The sequence below is a fragment of the Bos indicus genome, chromosome 18, assembly GCF_029378745.1.
Source record: "Bos indicus isolate NIAB-ARS_2022 breed Sahiwal x Tharparkar chromosome 18, NIAB-ARS_B.indTharparkar_mat_pri_1.0, whole genome shotgun sequence".
NCBI lineage: Eukaryota > Metazoa > Chordata > Mammalia > Artiodactyla > Bovidae > Bos > Bos indicus.
Genome location: NC_091777.1, coordinates 43,820,601 through 43,836,575, shown reverse-complemented (window position 1 = coordinate 43,836,575; position 15,975 = coordinate 43,820,601). Strand labels below are relative to the sequence as shown.

At 45.0% G+C, this 15,975-nt stretch overlaps 1 protein-coding gene across 2 annotated transcripts in view; it reads right to left on the bottom strand.

Moving 5' to 3' along the window:
- Nucleotides 1-15,975, bottom strand: part of TDRD12 (tudor domain containing 12) — a 75,741-nt gene that overhangs the window by 1,927 nt on the left and 57,839 nt on the right. The window contains exons 23-31 of one of the 2 annotated variants that reach the window (XM_070770902.1): nucleotides 13,389-13,576; nucleotides 11,875-12,085; nucleotides 10,681-10,773; nucleotides 8,563-8,735; nucleotides 2,407-2,516; nucleotides 994-1,054; nucleotides 795-908; nucleotides 555-708; nucleotides 395-470 (exon numbers count right to left, since the gene is read on the bottom strand). In XM_070770902.1, the coding sequence (XP_070627003.1) occupies nucleotides 395-470; nucleotides 555-708; nucleotides 795-908; nucleotides 994-1,054; nucleotides 2,407-2,516; nucleotides 8,563-8,735; nucleotides 10,681-10,773; nucleotides 11,875-12,085; nucleotides 13,389-13,576 (1,180 nt within the window). Of the gene's footprint in view, nucleotides 1-394; nucleotides 471-554; nucleotides 709-794; nucleotides 909-993; nucleotides 1,055-2,406; nucleotides 2,517-8,562; nucleotides 8,736-10,680; nucleotides 10,774-11,874; nucleotides 12,086-13,388; nucleotides 13,577-15,975 lie in introns of those variants that run through there. The other variant, XR_011561528.1, reaches the window with a different exon arrangement.

Sequence of the window (15,975 nt, the reverse complement as noted above, 5' to 3'; positions counted from 1 at the left end):
TTCATTAGCAAATCTTCCCCCATGCCCATTATTTTGGTCATTGCAGAAAAAGTCCCTTGGGTTCTAGCTCTATATTTTGTGACTCAAGTTTTCATTATTTTAAGCAAGAAACATGCAAGTAAAATTTGCCTGCATATGGGTAAGTTATTTTCCTAGGAGAAATATTTGTACAAGTGTTATAAGGAGGTACGTTTATAACCAAGAGTTGATACTCCTCAAAGCAGAACGTTTAGCACCGAGATCAACCACAAGGAGAAAACTAACACCTAAGGGCTTTACAGTAATGGCCCATTTTTACAAAGGCTGCATTCCTGGAATCTGCTGAGTGATGTGTCCACCCCCATGATGCTCAGGTCCTACGACTCTCCTGGGGAGTGGGTGCACCTGCTCTTACCTTTGGCAAAGTGGCTATCCTCCTTATCCTCGTCACAGTCTTCCCAGTGATCAAAATCAAAAGCCACATTGGGATTCTGTTCAACATAACACTTTACATTACTTGAGAGAATAAAACATACTCAGCGTGTTAAGACCAAGCATGGTTGACTTCTACTCACCCTCTGTTTGAGTAAGCCACACCAAGACTCCCTTTGCTCTTTTGCAAGAGTGATTACAGGTTCGTCATATTTAATTACACATTTGCAATCGTCTTTTATTATGTTGGCTTGCAGCTCCAAATCAGCCAAGTAAAATTTCTCTCCTACCCAGGCACTAGATTTACAAAAAGAAATAAAGTCAGCCTTTTAAAACATTAGAAATTACTTCTATTTTGTTTTATAAGCTATACATAAACCCACCTGAAAACAACTCTATCTCTAAAGTATTTACATTTATAGTCTTTTACATTCCTTATTTTTATCTTCAGTATGACCACATCCTCTTTTTGGAACCATTTTATTTGTGGGTGGAAGCTGGAAGAAAGGGAAGAGGATTATATACTCCTCTCTGTGTATTTGCTAGGCAAGTAAGGAAAGCAGACCCCAGCAACGAGCATACCTTTTCGGCGGCTCTGCAGTTTTGTTAATGGAAGCACCTCCAGTGTTTTTAGGTAAAGTTTCTGTCCAAAAAGTCAAATTTTCCTATAGGTTATTTATATGTGACTCCATAATATATAACATACATATTATATATAACATATATGTTACAAATAACATGTATATATGACTCCATTATATATATAATATATATTTATATTATATGTACTTTTGGCATTTTATGCAACTTTTAGTTGAACTACTAAGAATATGAGCATAAACTTCATAGTAACCAAAGTATCCAGTTGCAAAGAACAATTTAAAAAAAGTAAAATGTACATCATTTAGTGTAACTAATAGAACAAATACTAGATTAAGAAAAGAACTATTTACCTTGACCAGTATTATGATTAAACAATCGGGAATGTAAACTCTGTGAAAAAGGACCACATGTAATTGTTGGCCATAGGACACCACTGCTCCAACGTCCCTGCTATCTCAACCTGCTAGGACCCCTAACAGTTTCCAGAACAGCAGTCAGTACGTGCAAGGACCACTGCAGCACATAACATTCTGTAAATCAGTGCAACTGAAATTCTCAATCTAAAACGTCTGAGGTGTTCAAAGACTTGAGCAAAAATGTTTATAAGGGGCTTTGTTAACAACAGTCAAAAACTGAAAACAATGTCTTTCAACAGGGAAATGGGGAAATAAATTGCAGTATATTCATCACAGAATGAAAGCGAAAGTGAAAGTCACTCAGTCATGTCTGACTCTCTGCGACCCCATGGACTATATGGTCCATGGAATTCTCCAGGCCAGAATACTGGAGTGGGTGGCCTTTCCCTTCTCCAGGGGATCCTCCCAACCCAGGGATCGAACCCAGGTCTCCCGCATTGCAGGAAAATTCTTTACCAGTTGAGCCACAATGGAAGCCCATATCATAGTATATAACTCAGCAATAAAGTGCCACTGCTACTTACAATAATGTAGATGAATTTCACAGACATAATGCTGAATGAAAGAAGACACGAGAGTGTATACCATGTGCTTCCAATTCAGCAACACTGATGGTATCGCAAGTAAGAACAGGGCTCCTAGGCAGGGTTACAGACAGGAAGGGTACGTAAGGGAGACCACTGGGATCCTGGAAGTGGCCAACAGCCTGACCCGGGTGGGGTAATGGACATGTACACACAGGAAGATTCTGTATGTTTAAGATCCGTGCACTTTTACTGGATGAGCATTATATCTCAAGTAACAAAAAGGAAAAAAGTTACAGGAAAAAAAAATTGGAAGTGGAATTGTCAAAAATAGAAAGTTAGGTAACATCAGTTTATATCACCTTCTAATTCATCTAAAAGTAGAAAGCTTAAACATCAGAAAATGTCCAAGCATTAGTGACTTTAAATTACCCATCTTTTAAATAACCAACCATGCTTTTGGTTTTCTGAGTTTGTCTTGGCGTCAGTTCCTCTCTCTGAGCCCTTGTCCTCTTGCTGTGTGCTTGGCAGACAAGCACTGTCTTCTCTGGAAGAAGGTACCCTGGGCGGAAGAGGCAGAGGTGAACCATGAGATGAAGAGAGAAACAATCTGGCCCCCTCCAGGATTTCCAGCAAGAGGGAGGCAGGCCAGCCACACACGGCTGAGAAGTGCCTCCTACAGCAGTCAGACCTGCGTACAACTCACGGCTCACTGGCAGACGCCAGGCAGGTCAGCCAGCCTGGGCACTGCTGGCGTCAGGGGCCGAGTGGCTGGTCGACATATGTCATACAACAGCTGCAGGAACTCATTTGCCAAAATAAAATTCTTTTCAAATCACTTAACTGTGAGAATTGTATGCACTGCTGCCCACTTCAAAGAGGATAAAAGAGCAGAAAGTACAAGCCATCTCCTTTCCTCTCCTGTCCCAGCTTCCTAGACACCCTCTTACCACTCTGGATCTATTGCTAGAAACATTCTTTGCAAGAAAAAGCAAATACTGCCCTCTGTATCTTTCTATCTAGAACACACACACATGTTTAAACACATGGGAACCTACTACATTACATTCACTTTTCTACCCCTTACTTTATTGTACTTAATAACTGGAGATTACACCACATCAATATATAGAGGGCAATCTCATTCTTATAAAAAACTGTGTTTTTCTTTTGGTTGTTTTAACAGGTAACCACATACATGTGGTTCAGTATTTTAGAAATAGATAGAAAGGTCTACACAGTGAAAAATCTCTCCCCTCCCCTGTTCCCCAGTCACCAATTTCCTTTCCCAAGGGAGAAAACAGAAATCATTTCTTGTGCATCATTTTTGAGTTAATGAAACCTAAAGGAGCAAACCTATACGAATACTCGTATACACACCCCTATGGGTAGGGAGTGTGCGTGTGTGTGTCTCCAAAGGCACGTCTGATTGACACATATGAAGCCTGTGGCATGGAGGGCAGGGCCCCATGGTCCAACCACTCAGGCATGGACCCCTTTCTCAGGCTTTGTTCCCCTCACCACCATGCAGCCTTAGACCCTCCGTCGCCCACCCTCTTCTTCCGCCATGGCTCTGACCTCCTCCTCCTGGCCCTCATTTACTGGGGATCAGTTCCTTCCTCCTCCGTCATGACTGTCCTCAAACACCAGCAAACTAGAGCCTCCCCATCCACTTTCCTGCACTCTAGGTTTATACCTCAATAACCTGAAACTCAAGTCCCAGACCCGCTTGGTGTCTCCTCCCCTCTGAGCTGGCTGCTCTCTGGGAAACATCCTCGAACAGCCAACCCTGCCACTATCTTCTTAGTCCTGAAGACTCAGAATGACACAATTATACACGTTCCCCTGTGTCTGTCAACCTTTCAGGTCCCCAGACTCTGTCCCCCTTTCCAGTCTGCTGTGAGAATGGCGCCATGCTCCTCGATTCTGGTCCAGGAAATGCACAGCTGCCTATTCATCTCCCGAAACGGAGCCCCTTCCTGGGAGGCAAGTGTCCTCTGTGGCTCCCGTGGTCTCTGCACTTCCCTCCATGTGTGACCACAGGCGTCCAACCCTCCTGTGCGACCGCAGAATCATCTGTGCACAGGCACTGAGCAGGGTGCTTGGTTCAGAGCCGGGCTCAGCAGTAGCTGTGGGGCTCCCTGTAAGTGATCCACCTTTGTCTTGAATACACCTACTCAACTGCAGTGGCATCTTCAGTTTTAAAAGAATATCTCAAAAGTAAGTAAGAAGGACTTCCCTGGCGGCGCAGTAGATAGGAGTCACCTGCCGGTGCAGGGGACATGGGTTTCATCCCTGGTCCGGAAGATTCCACGAGCTGCAGGGCAACTAAGCCGTGCGCCACAACTACTGAGCCTGTGCTCGAGAGCCCGAGTGCCGCAACCACTGAAACCCGCGTACACAGAGCCTGTGTTCTACAGCGAGAGAAGCCACCGCAGCGAGAAGCCCGCGCTTTGTTAACAGCTAGAGAAAGCCCGAGCGGCAAAGAACACCCAGCACAGCAAAAAAAAAAAAAAAAAAAAAGCAAGCATGGAACAGTTTTCTTTCCTGAACGTGTACAGAAACCAAAACATATTCTAATCCCACAGGTACCCGATTTTATTAAGATAGAAAACCCTGTAAACTTCAGACAGTTTTCATCTTTGCCATGTTCTCTGAAATTCCCCTACTCTGAGCAGTAATTTAGGAACGCTTCAAGGTCTCCCACGATCACAGCACTAAATCCGCCCAACAGTTTTTGGTCCTTATTTCACATGGCCTCAGGAGCACCGTGCAGCTCACGGCTCCCTGGTCCGTGAAACTCCTCCTTCACTGCCATCCTGGATGCTCCCCCTGACCCCAGCTGGCTCCAGGCTGCACCTTCTCAGATGCCCACTGCCGGCCACCTCTCAGCATTAGAGGCCCTTCAGCTGGCTCTCGACACCCAGCGTCTGCTGACCACACCCTTGAGACCACACTCTCATACAGGTACATTCAGAAATCGGCTGCTTCGCCCACCTCCACACTACCATCCCAGCCTGAGCCACAGTCATCCTGTCCCGACCCGGGCACAGACTTCGTCCCCTCCCGTCTCTTCTCAACACAGCAGCCCAGGGTGCTCTGATTAATAAGTCTTTCCTCTGCTCAAAACTCTCTCACGGCTCCACTTCCTCCTCCTCCGAGCCTACTCCTTGCACTGGCCACGGGGTTCAACAAAATCCGACCCCCGTACCACTGCACCCCTTCCACCTAGACTCTCCCCTTGTTTACTCCTCTGATCACTGTACCTCCCTCTCTGGTCCTGGAACCAAGGAACAACCAAGCCTTTTCCTGCCCACTCGGGTCTTCGCCTCTCGACATCTGCCTGGGTCAGGACTCAGCTCTACTGTCTTGGCTCACCATCTCAGGCCCCAAACCACCCTCCCTTCCCTTCTGCATTAATCTGCTCCATCTCACATACCACCATCTGATCCCATATGTATCTCTGTAACATCTTTATTGTCTTTCTCTCCCCATTAAAATGTGAGTCCTTCATCTATTTATTTCACTACTGCATGCCTAGTAGACACTCAATAAATGTTTGCTGAATAAATGAATGAATTTTTAAAATTTCAACTTTACCTACTGGCAACTTCAATTCAAAGTATTTATCTGTTAATCAGGTCAACTGAAACAAAGTTAGACTGAAGAAATATTCCAGCATCCAAAACAAATCGGTAGACTAGGACACTCCAAGTTCCTATTTCCCTCTAGATAACACTGAAAGAACTTCCTGTTCCCCCAGCTCCACTCCTGAAGCCAGAGAGGGCAGAGCCGACCTTGTGAATTATTTGTGTAGTCCTTTCTAAGCTGTGTGGAGCCAAGACAAGACACTCGCTCAGAAAAGTCCTAAGATGACCCTAAGCTTTCACCTCAGGCTGATTTCTAGGGCAGAATGTGGATAAAACAGGACACTTGTGCATTGCTGGTGGGAACACAACACTTAGCTGCTGTGGAAACAGGTTGTCAGTTTAAAAAATGAAACACAGAACTGCCACAGGATCCAGAAACTCCAGAAGACCTGGAAGTAGGAACTTAGGTGTCTGCACACCAGTGCTCACAGCAGCACCATTTACAGCAGCCAAATATCCACTACAGGTGAGTGGATAACAAAATGCAGTGCTCCCAGGGAAGGCCAGTGTAGCCATGCAGTGCAAGACTTTTCAGCCTTAAAAAGGACAAAAGTTTGACATCTGCTATAACATGGATAAACCTTGAAAACATTATGCGAAATGAAATAAGCCAGACAGAGAAGGACAAATGTTGTAGGCTTCCCTTGGTGTGAGGTGCCCAGGATAGGTAAATTACTGGGAACAAAGCACAGAGGAGGTTCCCGGGGGCTGAGGGGACAGAAGAAAGGGGGTTACGGTGTAACTGGGCGCAGGGTGTCTGGTTGGGATGTTGAAAACTTCTGCAAATGGACTGTGCTGACGGTTACACAACGACGTGAATGTACGCGCTGCCACTGAGTTGTGTACTTAATATTAGTCAGAGGAAAACATCGTATATTAACACACATATATGGAATCTTGGAAAAATGGGACAGATAAACGAGCCCATGTGCAAAGCAGAAATAGAGACACAGAGAAAAAACATATAGTCACCAAAGGGTAGAAGCGGGGTGGGATGAACTGGAAGATGGGGACTGACATACATACACTGCTATGTATAAAACAGGTAACTAATGAGAACCTACTGTACAGCACAGGGAACTCTACTCAGAGCTTTGTGGTAACCTAAATGGGAAGGAAATTCAAAAAAGAGACAATATGTGTATACACATAGCTGATTCACTTTGCTGTAGAGCAGAAACTAACAGAAGATTGTAAAGCAACAACACTCCAACAAAATTTTTAAAAAATAGTTACAGTGAGAGATTTTATGCGTATTTTACCACACTTCGAAAAAAAAAGTGAGAAATTCTGTTATGTATATTTTAACACAATTAAAATGCAGTTTAAGAAATTACCGATAATTTTGCTAGCTGTGATAACAGCACTTTAGTCAAGTTTTTTAAAGCCTTTTGTTGTCCCACATCCTCACCAACACTTGGTATTTCCTTTCTCTCATTTCCCATGGCTATGAAGTGGTACCGCTCCACTGTGATTTTAATTTGCATTTCCCTGATGAGTAATGAGCCTGAGAACCCTTTCACATATTAATTACTGGACAGCTAATCAATGAATTGGACATTGCGCAGTGTCTGTTCACATGTTTTGTCCTGTTTTCTACTGCTGCTGGAGGGATTGGGGGCAGGAAGAGAAGGGGACGACAGAGGATGAGATGGCTGGATGGCATCACTGACTCGATGGATGTGAGTCTGGGTGAACTCTGGGAGTTGGTGATGGACAGGGAGGCCTGGCGTGCTGTGATTCATGGGGTCGCAAAGAGTCGGACACGACTGAGCGACTGAACTGAACTGAACTGAACTACTGCTGCTGCTAAGTTACTTCATTCGTGTCCAACTCTGTGTGACCCCATAGACGGCAGCCCACCAGGCTCCCCCGTCCTTGGGATTCTCCAGGCAAGAACACTGGAGTGGGCTGCCATTTCCTTCTCCAATGCATGAAAGTGAAAAGTGAAAGTGAAGTCGCTCAGTCGTGTCCGACTCCTAGCGACCCCATGGACTGCAGCCCACCAGGCTCCTCCATCCATGGGATTTTCCAGGCAAAGTAGTGGAGTGGGGTGCCATTGCCTTCTCCTAAGTGTCCACTGTTTCTGACTGAAAGGAGCTCTTGATGCAAGTCCTTCTGGTGAACACACATGTTGAATCCAATCCTCCCGTCTAGAGGCTGCCAGTATACTCTCTCAGAGACTTCACAAGTCTCTCTGTCTTGCTGTGGACATGAAAACTGGTACAACCCACCTGGAAAACTGTTGAGCAGTTTCTATTCCATTCCATCAAAAATACATTCGTTAGTGCACCAAAGCACATGACGAAGAAATGTTTAAAGTACCACCTGAAGTGGCCCAGACCTGGAAATTCCTCCCACCCACAGAATGGGGAAAGAAATCACACTGTGTTCATACAATGGAATATGACACAGCAATAAGAACCCATGGTCTACAGCTGCACACACAACATGGATGAATTCCACAAGCAACAGTTAAACACACCAGGAGACACAAGAGACACACGGCATGGCTCAAAGAACGAGCCCGGGAAGAGTCATCTGTATTGTTTTGTGTCTGGAAGGCGGCTGCCCTTGCGGAGAACCAGGAGGCAGCTCTGAGTGGCACCCGGTTTCTGAGCTGGGCCAGTTTCCACGCTCAGAAAACCCATTAAACCATACTTGGTCTGTGTTTGCCTTTCTGGATGTGTGGTGTCAATAAGAAGCTAACAAAAGTTCACTCTGTAAGCGGTATGGTGAAATAATATATTTGGAATTTGTTTTATAATAAGTCAAGCCAAAACAAAAGTGTGGGCTGGAGTGTGAATAAAATCAGACTCCCCAAATGTTGGTAATTATTGAGTGATGGGAACACAGAGACTCATTAGACTACTCTACTTTCAGCAAAAATGTTCATACCACTTGTGAGTTCTATTTCCACCAAACAGCTCTTCCAAAGGGGGACAAAAATCCACTTACAGGGTCTGGTTCAGGCTTTCTTCAAAAGATGGCATTTTAGCTCCTTTGTATAATTTTTTCAGTTGTTCTACATGTTCTGAGTTATCAATGCCCATTCCCATTGACAAAATTTCAGCTCGAACATTATAATCAATGACAGAAGTTTTCAAGTTTGAAAGTTTTGTAATGTGCACCTTGAATCAAAGAAAAAATACAAAGTTTACAAGAACCACACTTAGAACTTTAGATGAGTCACAAACATTCTCTCACGGCCTCCCTATCTCACTGTGCAATGCTCAGTGCACCAGGACACATGCCACCACGTGCAAGGGTCTCCTCGTCAGAGTCTTCCAGAACCCAGCCTCGTACTGGGAAACACGACCAGGTGTGGAGCAGGCGCCAAGATCAAGTCCTGGAGTAAAACCCCAGACAAGACCCAGCCGTGATGCTGTAACCACACACACACAACTCTTAGATCTTTCTGGTTTTCCTCTCATACTCTCACCTCTCCTAACAATAGGGCTCAGGTTCTGTAGAGGCCCAGAAAGGGCCTATGCCAAGGCTCTAGATCCTGTATCTTGGACAGTTTCCTCCACTTGTTTTTTTTCTGCAACCAAAATATTCTCATCCATTTCAGTTTACACAAAATTAAGTAAAACATGGAAATCTGCAATTGTCTGCTTCCTGTTGGTGGGAGGTGTGGCCCCAGGGCTTTCCTGGGTTGGGGGAGCAGACCAGGCTAGCAAGGCAGGCACACCTCCCCTGGGACCAGGAATTGGGAACACTCTCCCATCCAGGAACAGGGAAGAACCTTTCTCCTCTCAGGCTGGGGACCACCCTGCTATAGGAGGAGAAGGCGGTGGGGTGTGTCTGTTTTCCCTCCAAGGTGCCACTGACATGGTTACACTTTGGAGCTGAGGAAGCATATTTGCCATGTGGGTTTTGTTTTTTTTTTTTTGCTTCATTCTCTTGGCTGTAGTTCTAAAAAAAATCCTTGCTTATTAATAAAGTTTCCATTTTATTTCTATAATAAAGAACCACTACAATATTATTATGACATCAACTAAGAACCGCTCCCCCTTCCCAATCTCTTCATTTACCTACACTGGTGGTATCTACCTTCCCTTCTAAAAATCATTTTCTCCTCTTACTTGTAAATCTTATACCCAAACTCATCTTTTTCAGTGTTAAGGCTTTTTCACTCTTAGGGGGAAAAAAAAAACTTTTAACAAAGCAGCTTTTATGAACTGAATTCTTTTAAACTTTATAAATAATCATAATAATTACGATTTAAGTCTAATAGAGCAAAACTCTGAAGTGAAAAGTAGAGTCCCTGGGGTGCAAGCACAGTGGAGATGCTGCTGGCCTGAGAGTGGATCTCAGGGGGGATGCCCGAGGCCCTGGCCTTGCCTTCTGTCCCACTGCCCAGCCCCACAGCAGCTCCACAGGGCAGCTGTCTGCTTATGCGTGGAACCCCAGTGCCCCATACAGGTCCAGGCACACAGGAGGTGTTCAATAAGTATTCGGTGAATGGATGAGGTAGAAACCATGAACATAATAAAACCTGTCTTGGAAAGTCCGAGGACGGAATCCTCCACACTGGTGACCACTTTTAAGATCGTTCACAACTAGACCAGCACACGGCTGTGCTCCTGCAGGGCAGGGACTGCCCCAGGGTTTCCCACCGCTGTGGGCAGAGGGCTGTGAGAGGAGAATAATGGTGCACAATCGACGCCTGGGAAAGAACTGTAAACGGCAGAGACTGTCGCGTGTACTAACAACAGTTCCATGAATTTTCTCTTGGTTGTACATGTGAGTACTTGCGATTTATACGTACATGGCTGTGAGCACTGGGTTACAACATAAAAGATTCCCTTAAACCATAAAACCCATGACCACACATTCGTGACCCAAATAACACGAGACAAGCTCTCCTTCACACAGAGCCCTTATCAAATAAGCCTCCATTTATGTGAGGCAAAGAGTTATTTAAGCAACAGGTTAGAATAATTTGGATAATTTCAGGGGCCTGGAAGACCCCATGGCAGGCTGCAGTCCATGGGGTTGCAGAGTTGGACGTGACTTAGGGACTGAGCACACTCAAACACGTGCTTCTTTTCAAGAAAACTGCTTTCTTACCATTGGATCAATCCAAACTGTATCTCCTAAAGCCAGTATCACTTTTGCATCATGCAGTTTTCCAATGATTTTATGATGAATGTACCTAGTAACCTGAAAAAAAATACACATAAGTACATTTATCTGAAGCTTTAAGGAAATACTTAATTCTGTACGTGCTCAATAGTTTCACAAGAAGCTTTTCCGCGCCTTTCATTTGAGCCTCACGACCACCCCACGAAGCAGGTTACGGAGGCCATGATGCCCTGCCACCAACAAGGGTGACCGCCAGTGGGGAAGGACGAGGACAGGTGCCGAGTCCCAAGCACACAACACTCCTGCTGCTCCCAGTGACGCTGCGGCTGAGGGGCCCTGGTCTCCACTACCACTGGGACTCTCTCTCTCACTCTCGTCCAACTTCTCAAGAAACAAACATCCATCATTTAAAGACAGGCCGACAGCTGACAGAGGAATGAGAGCTGTGCATCCACATTAGGAAACATGCGGTGTGGGGCGTCCACAGGACGGCCCTGCGCTCAGGACGCACCCTTGCATCTGTCCTCAGTGCCCTGTCTACAACCCAAACTGTTCACTTTGCACCTACAACAGCTTCTTTCACATCCTATTCATCAGACTGTATGAAATGTAACCTTCCTCTGAAGAATTAAAAGCCTTGTTATGAACAGGAATCACTGCTCTGGTGATGAGCAAGACTGTCTGCCTAGTCTCTCCGCCTACCTGGGACAGCCGTGTGCTCTGCGTCTCGGCACAGGTGGGCTTCTTCACCTTCAGTGCCTTATCTGGTCTACTTGGTGACATCCTAGTTACCTGTTCTGAAGGACCCAGAGGAAACATCCCTTCCTTTGGAAGCTTTTCTGGACTGACTCTCTTTCCTTGCTCATCTTCCCAACTCCAGTGGAATTACCTGGTCCCTCCAGAGAGGTAACAGGGGTATCCAGTCTTGTAGCTACATATTTTATACCAATTCTAAGTCTGGAAGCACTATCAATAATGATGGCCAATCATGTCTGGCACCCCTCTGAGGATTCAGAGCTACGTTCAGAGCACAGCGCTGGGAAGTGCATCCCTGCCCAGAAACACGAAGCATTTCACCCAAATCCAGTACTCCAAATTCAAATATACCTCAACTCCATGTTTATTCTGGGTTAAATAAATTCTAGAAGTCAACAAATACAAAAAGCCCAAATAACCCACCTTTGGATTCCATTCAATTTCATTGTCCGCGGGTTTCACTCTACAAACGATAAACTCCACAGCTTGTGGGGGCAGGGTGTGGAAACTCTCTGGGAGGTGCAGCAACTGGTCTCTTGTGACGAGTCCAGTCCTGCCTTCATCTATGAATTTCACAAGGACATGATCCAGGGCCCACGTGTCCTCCTTCTGGCGCATCTCCAACACCTGAACCCTGCAGAACAACAGTGGCCTCAGACTGACACAGAGACCCAAAGGGAAATTAATGTCACCTCAACTTACTTGCTAAAAGCAAACCGCACAGAAGTTTCCCCCAAACTGCAGGGCTTAACTCCATACTAGAAATAAAATAGCTAGAGTCAGCAAGAGCACTTAGCCCTGATTTATTTATTCAATTCAAGTATAAGGGCTTCCCTAGTAGCTCAGATGGTAAAGAATCTGCCTACAATGCAGGAGATCTGGGTTTGATATCTGGTTCAGGAAGATCCCCTGTTGAAGGAAATGGCTACCCACTCCAGGATTCTTGCCTGGAGAATTTCACGGACAAAGGAGCCTGGTAGACTATAGTCCATGGGGTCACAAAGAGTCAGACATGACTGAGCAATTGACACTTTCACTTCATACTTATGTATAAAAGATAGTGTAGCATTCTGAAAAGAGGAAATTCCTTTATCTGACAAGTTAAATGTTCAAGGTTCTCAATTTGGGCTATCATAAAGAGAGGACAGGTGTGGCATTCAGCGGACATGGGAGCACACACCACGTGAGGCAGGATGGAACCCTGACTGCCGCTTCCTGAGCTGACCTTAGACAGCTCACCTAACCTTGCCAGGGCTCAGTATACACACACAGTGAAAGTCGTTCAGTTGTGTTCGGCTCTTTGTGACCCCATGGACCATACAGTCCATGAAGTTCTCCAGGCCAGAATACTGGAGCGGGTAAGCCTTTCCCTTCTCCAGGGGATCTTCCCATCCCAGGGATCGAACCCAGGTCTCCCGCATTGCAGGAAGATTCTTTACCAGCTAAGCCACCAGAGAAGCCCAAGAATACTGGAGTGGATAGCCTATCCCTTCTCCAGCAGATCTTCCAGACCCAGAAATTGAACCAGGGTGTCCTGCATTGCAGGTGGATTCTTTCCCAGCTGAGCTACCAGGGAAGCCCAGGACTCAGTCAGCTTATCTGTAAAATAAGAACTGTGCTCATTTTATGGGAATTTGTAAGAATTCCATGAGTTAAAGATGCACGTACGTGCAGGACAGTGACAGCTCGATGACAGTCACATATAAATGTCACCCTGTCATCCATGCTCTGTGCTCAGCAGTCCCGTGGCCAATGGGCTCGGGAGTAGAGCTGAGCTGGGCATGTGGGCACACGACCCTGACACCACCCTCCTGGGAGGCAGCGGGGCTCAGTATATGCACACCGGTCAGATGGACAGAGATGAAAATAGGGATTCAATACCATTTAACGTTACGTTATACTTCACAACTTGTAGAGATGAAAGAGAGACATTTTACCTGTGAAAAACTGATTTTTCTGCTAACCCATATAATCCAAATTTCTCTATCTTTTCAACAGTTGCTTTATTACTGGAGTCTTCAAAATACTCTTTCATCTCAGCATTAAGAGTTGCACAAAGATCCTCATGTTTATCAACTATACGACCAAAGTAATTTGTTGCATTCAAAACATAAAAGGGTATTATCTGAAATATAAACAGTAAAGTGAAAGTGAAATTTGCTTAGTCATGTCCGACTCTTTGCAACCCCATGGTCTATATATATAGTCCATGGAATTCTCCAGGCCATGATACTGGAGTGGGTAGCCTTTTTCTTCTCCAGGGGATCTTCCCAACCCAGGGATCGGACCCAGGTCTCCTGCATTGCAGGCGGATTCTTTACCAGCTGAGTCACAAGGGAAGCCCATAAACAGTAAACATATCCAGAAAACAAACTCATTAGATGTTGGTAGGAATGCAATAAGGTATAGTCACTTTAGAAAGTTTTGCAGTTTCTTACAAAGCAAAATGGTCTTACTGTATACAATCACAGGTAACAGTCACACTCGTTTGTATTTATCCAAGTAACTTCTGCCTACACAAAAATCTGCACTTGAGTATTAATCATAGCTTCATTAATAATTGCCAAAAACTAGAAGCAGCCAAGATATCCTTCAGTAGGTGAATGGATAAACTGTAGCACACTCAGCAATAAAAATGACCTGCTGCTGCTGCTGCTAAGTTGCTTCAGTTGTGTTCAACTCTGTGCGACCCTATAGACAGCAGCCCACCAGGCTCCCCCGTCCCTGGGATTCTCCAGGCAAGAACACTGGAGTGGGTTGCCATTTCCTTCTCCAATGCATGAAAGTGAAAAGTGAAAGTGAAGTCGCTCAGTCATGTCCGACTCTTCGTGACCCCATGGGCTGCAGCCTACCAGGCTCCTCCATCCATGGGATTTTCCAGGCGAGAGTACTGGAGTGGGGTGCCATTGCCCTAGTGAGCCATAAAAAGGCAAGGAGGAATCTTAAATGCAAACTGCTGAATGAAAAGTGAGTTCAAAAAGCCTACACACTCTATGACAGCAACTATATGACATTTTGAAAAGGGGAAAACTACACAGACAGTAAAAAGATAGGTGACTGCTAGGAACTCTGGGGAAGGGTGGGTAGAGCACTCAGGCGATTTTCAGGGCAGTGAAAGTCCTCTGTGTGATACTGTAACGGTTACATGTGTCACCATACATTTGTAAAGTCTACAGAAGGAACACGGCAAAGAGTGAACCTTAAAGTATAGGTTTCAGTTAATAATAATCTATCAGTATTGGCTCATCAATGTCACACATGTACTACAATAATGAAAAATATTAACAATAGGGGAAACTGGTGGGGTCGGGTAGGAGGGACTGAGAGGGGAATTCTGTATTTTCTGCTCAGCTTTTCTGTAAAACTAAAACTGCTTGAAAAAATAAAATATATTAATTAAAATAACAACAACAAAAGAGCAGATGCGTAAAAACCACTCACACCACAAGAGCTGCAAGGTACCCTGTCCGTGCAGGAAGCAGCACTGGGAGGCAAGAGCGTGCCCGAATGACTGAGAACAGGAAGACCCCACAGGGCAGCAGGTAGTCACTGAGGGCACACTGGGCCTGGGTGACGAGGGCAGCTGACACTGGAGCATTTCCATGCGCTCTGACAGTGGGGGAAGGCTGGCCCCACGAGACTTCCACTGTCCACCCAGGGACAAGAGAGACGAAGGAGGAGAAAGGCCAGACACACCTTGGGGGAGGGACACAGAGCCCGGGCATTTCAAACATCTCAGAAACTGTGTTCCCATTTTTTTTTTTTTTTTTAACAAGACATGGAAACAACAGAAATGAAAACTCTGTGAAATTATAGAAACCTGACCCACATCGCTTTCTTAAATTTAGGGGAAAGGAATTTTATCTAAAAATGAACAACAGCAAAGTATCAAGGTCAAATTCCATATTAAGTTATAAAATAAAAAAGAGAATAAGCAGCAGAATAAGTTGCTAGACACAATGAAAGCCACTAGGAACGTGTATCCACAAAATAGATGAAAACTGTAACCTCTGCTTTCAAAACAAGCTGCCTTTCAGCTTGTTAATGAAGAAATTAATTAAGAAAAGTGATATACGCTATAAAACAACATAAATCACAATTTTAAACTGTAGAAATAAAGTGACAGAACTTCCAAATTTCTAAATAATTAGAAATTAAAGAAAAAAATCATTTCAGCAATAAAAACTGTATTGGAGTTGAATGGAGATTCACCCCACCCGCCCAATCTGCTCCAAAGAAAACTGTCTCTGTGCTAGTTCCCAGGATTTGTGACTGTGACCTCACTGGGGAAAAGGTCTTTGCAGATGTAATTAAGCATCTCTAGATGAGGAGATTACTGTGGATTATCTCGCTGGGCCCTTCATCTACCGACAAGTGTGCTTTGCAAGAGGCAGAGAGAGAGGTGAAAGCGATGAGGTGGTGAGAGGCACAGGCTGCAGGGATGCAGTACGAGCTGAGACAAGCCAAGGAACACGTGGAGTCGACAGAAGCTGTGAGAGGCAGGGAGAGGATGGGCCTCCCGAG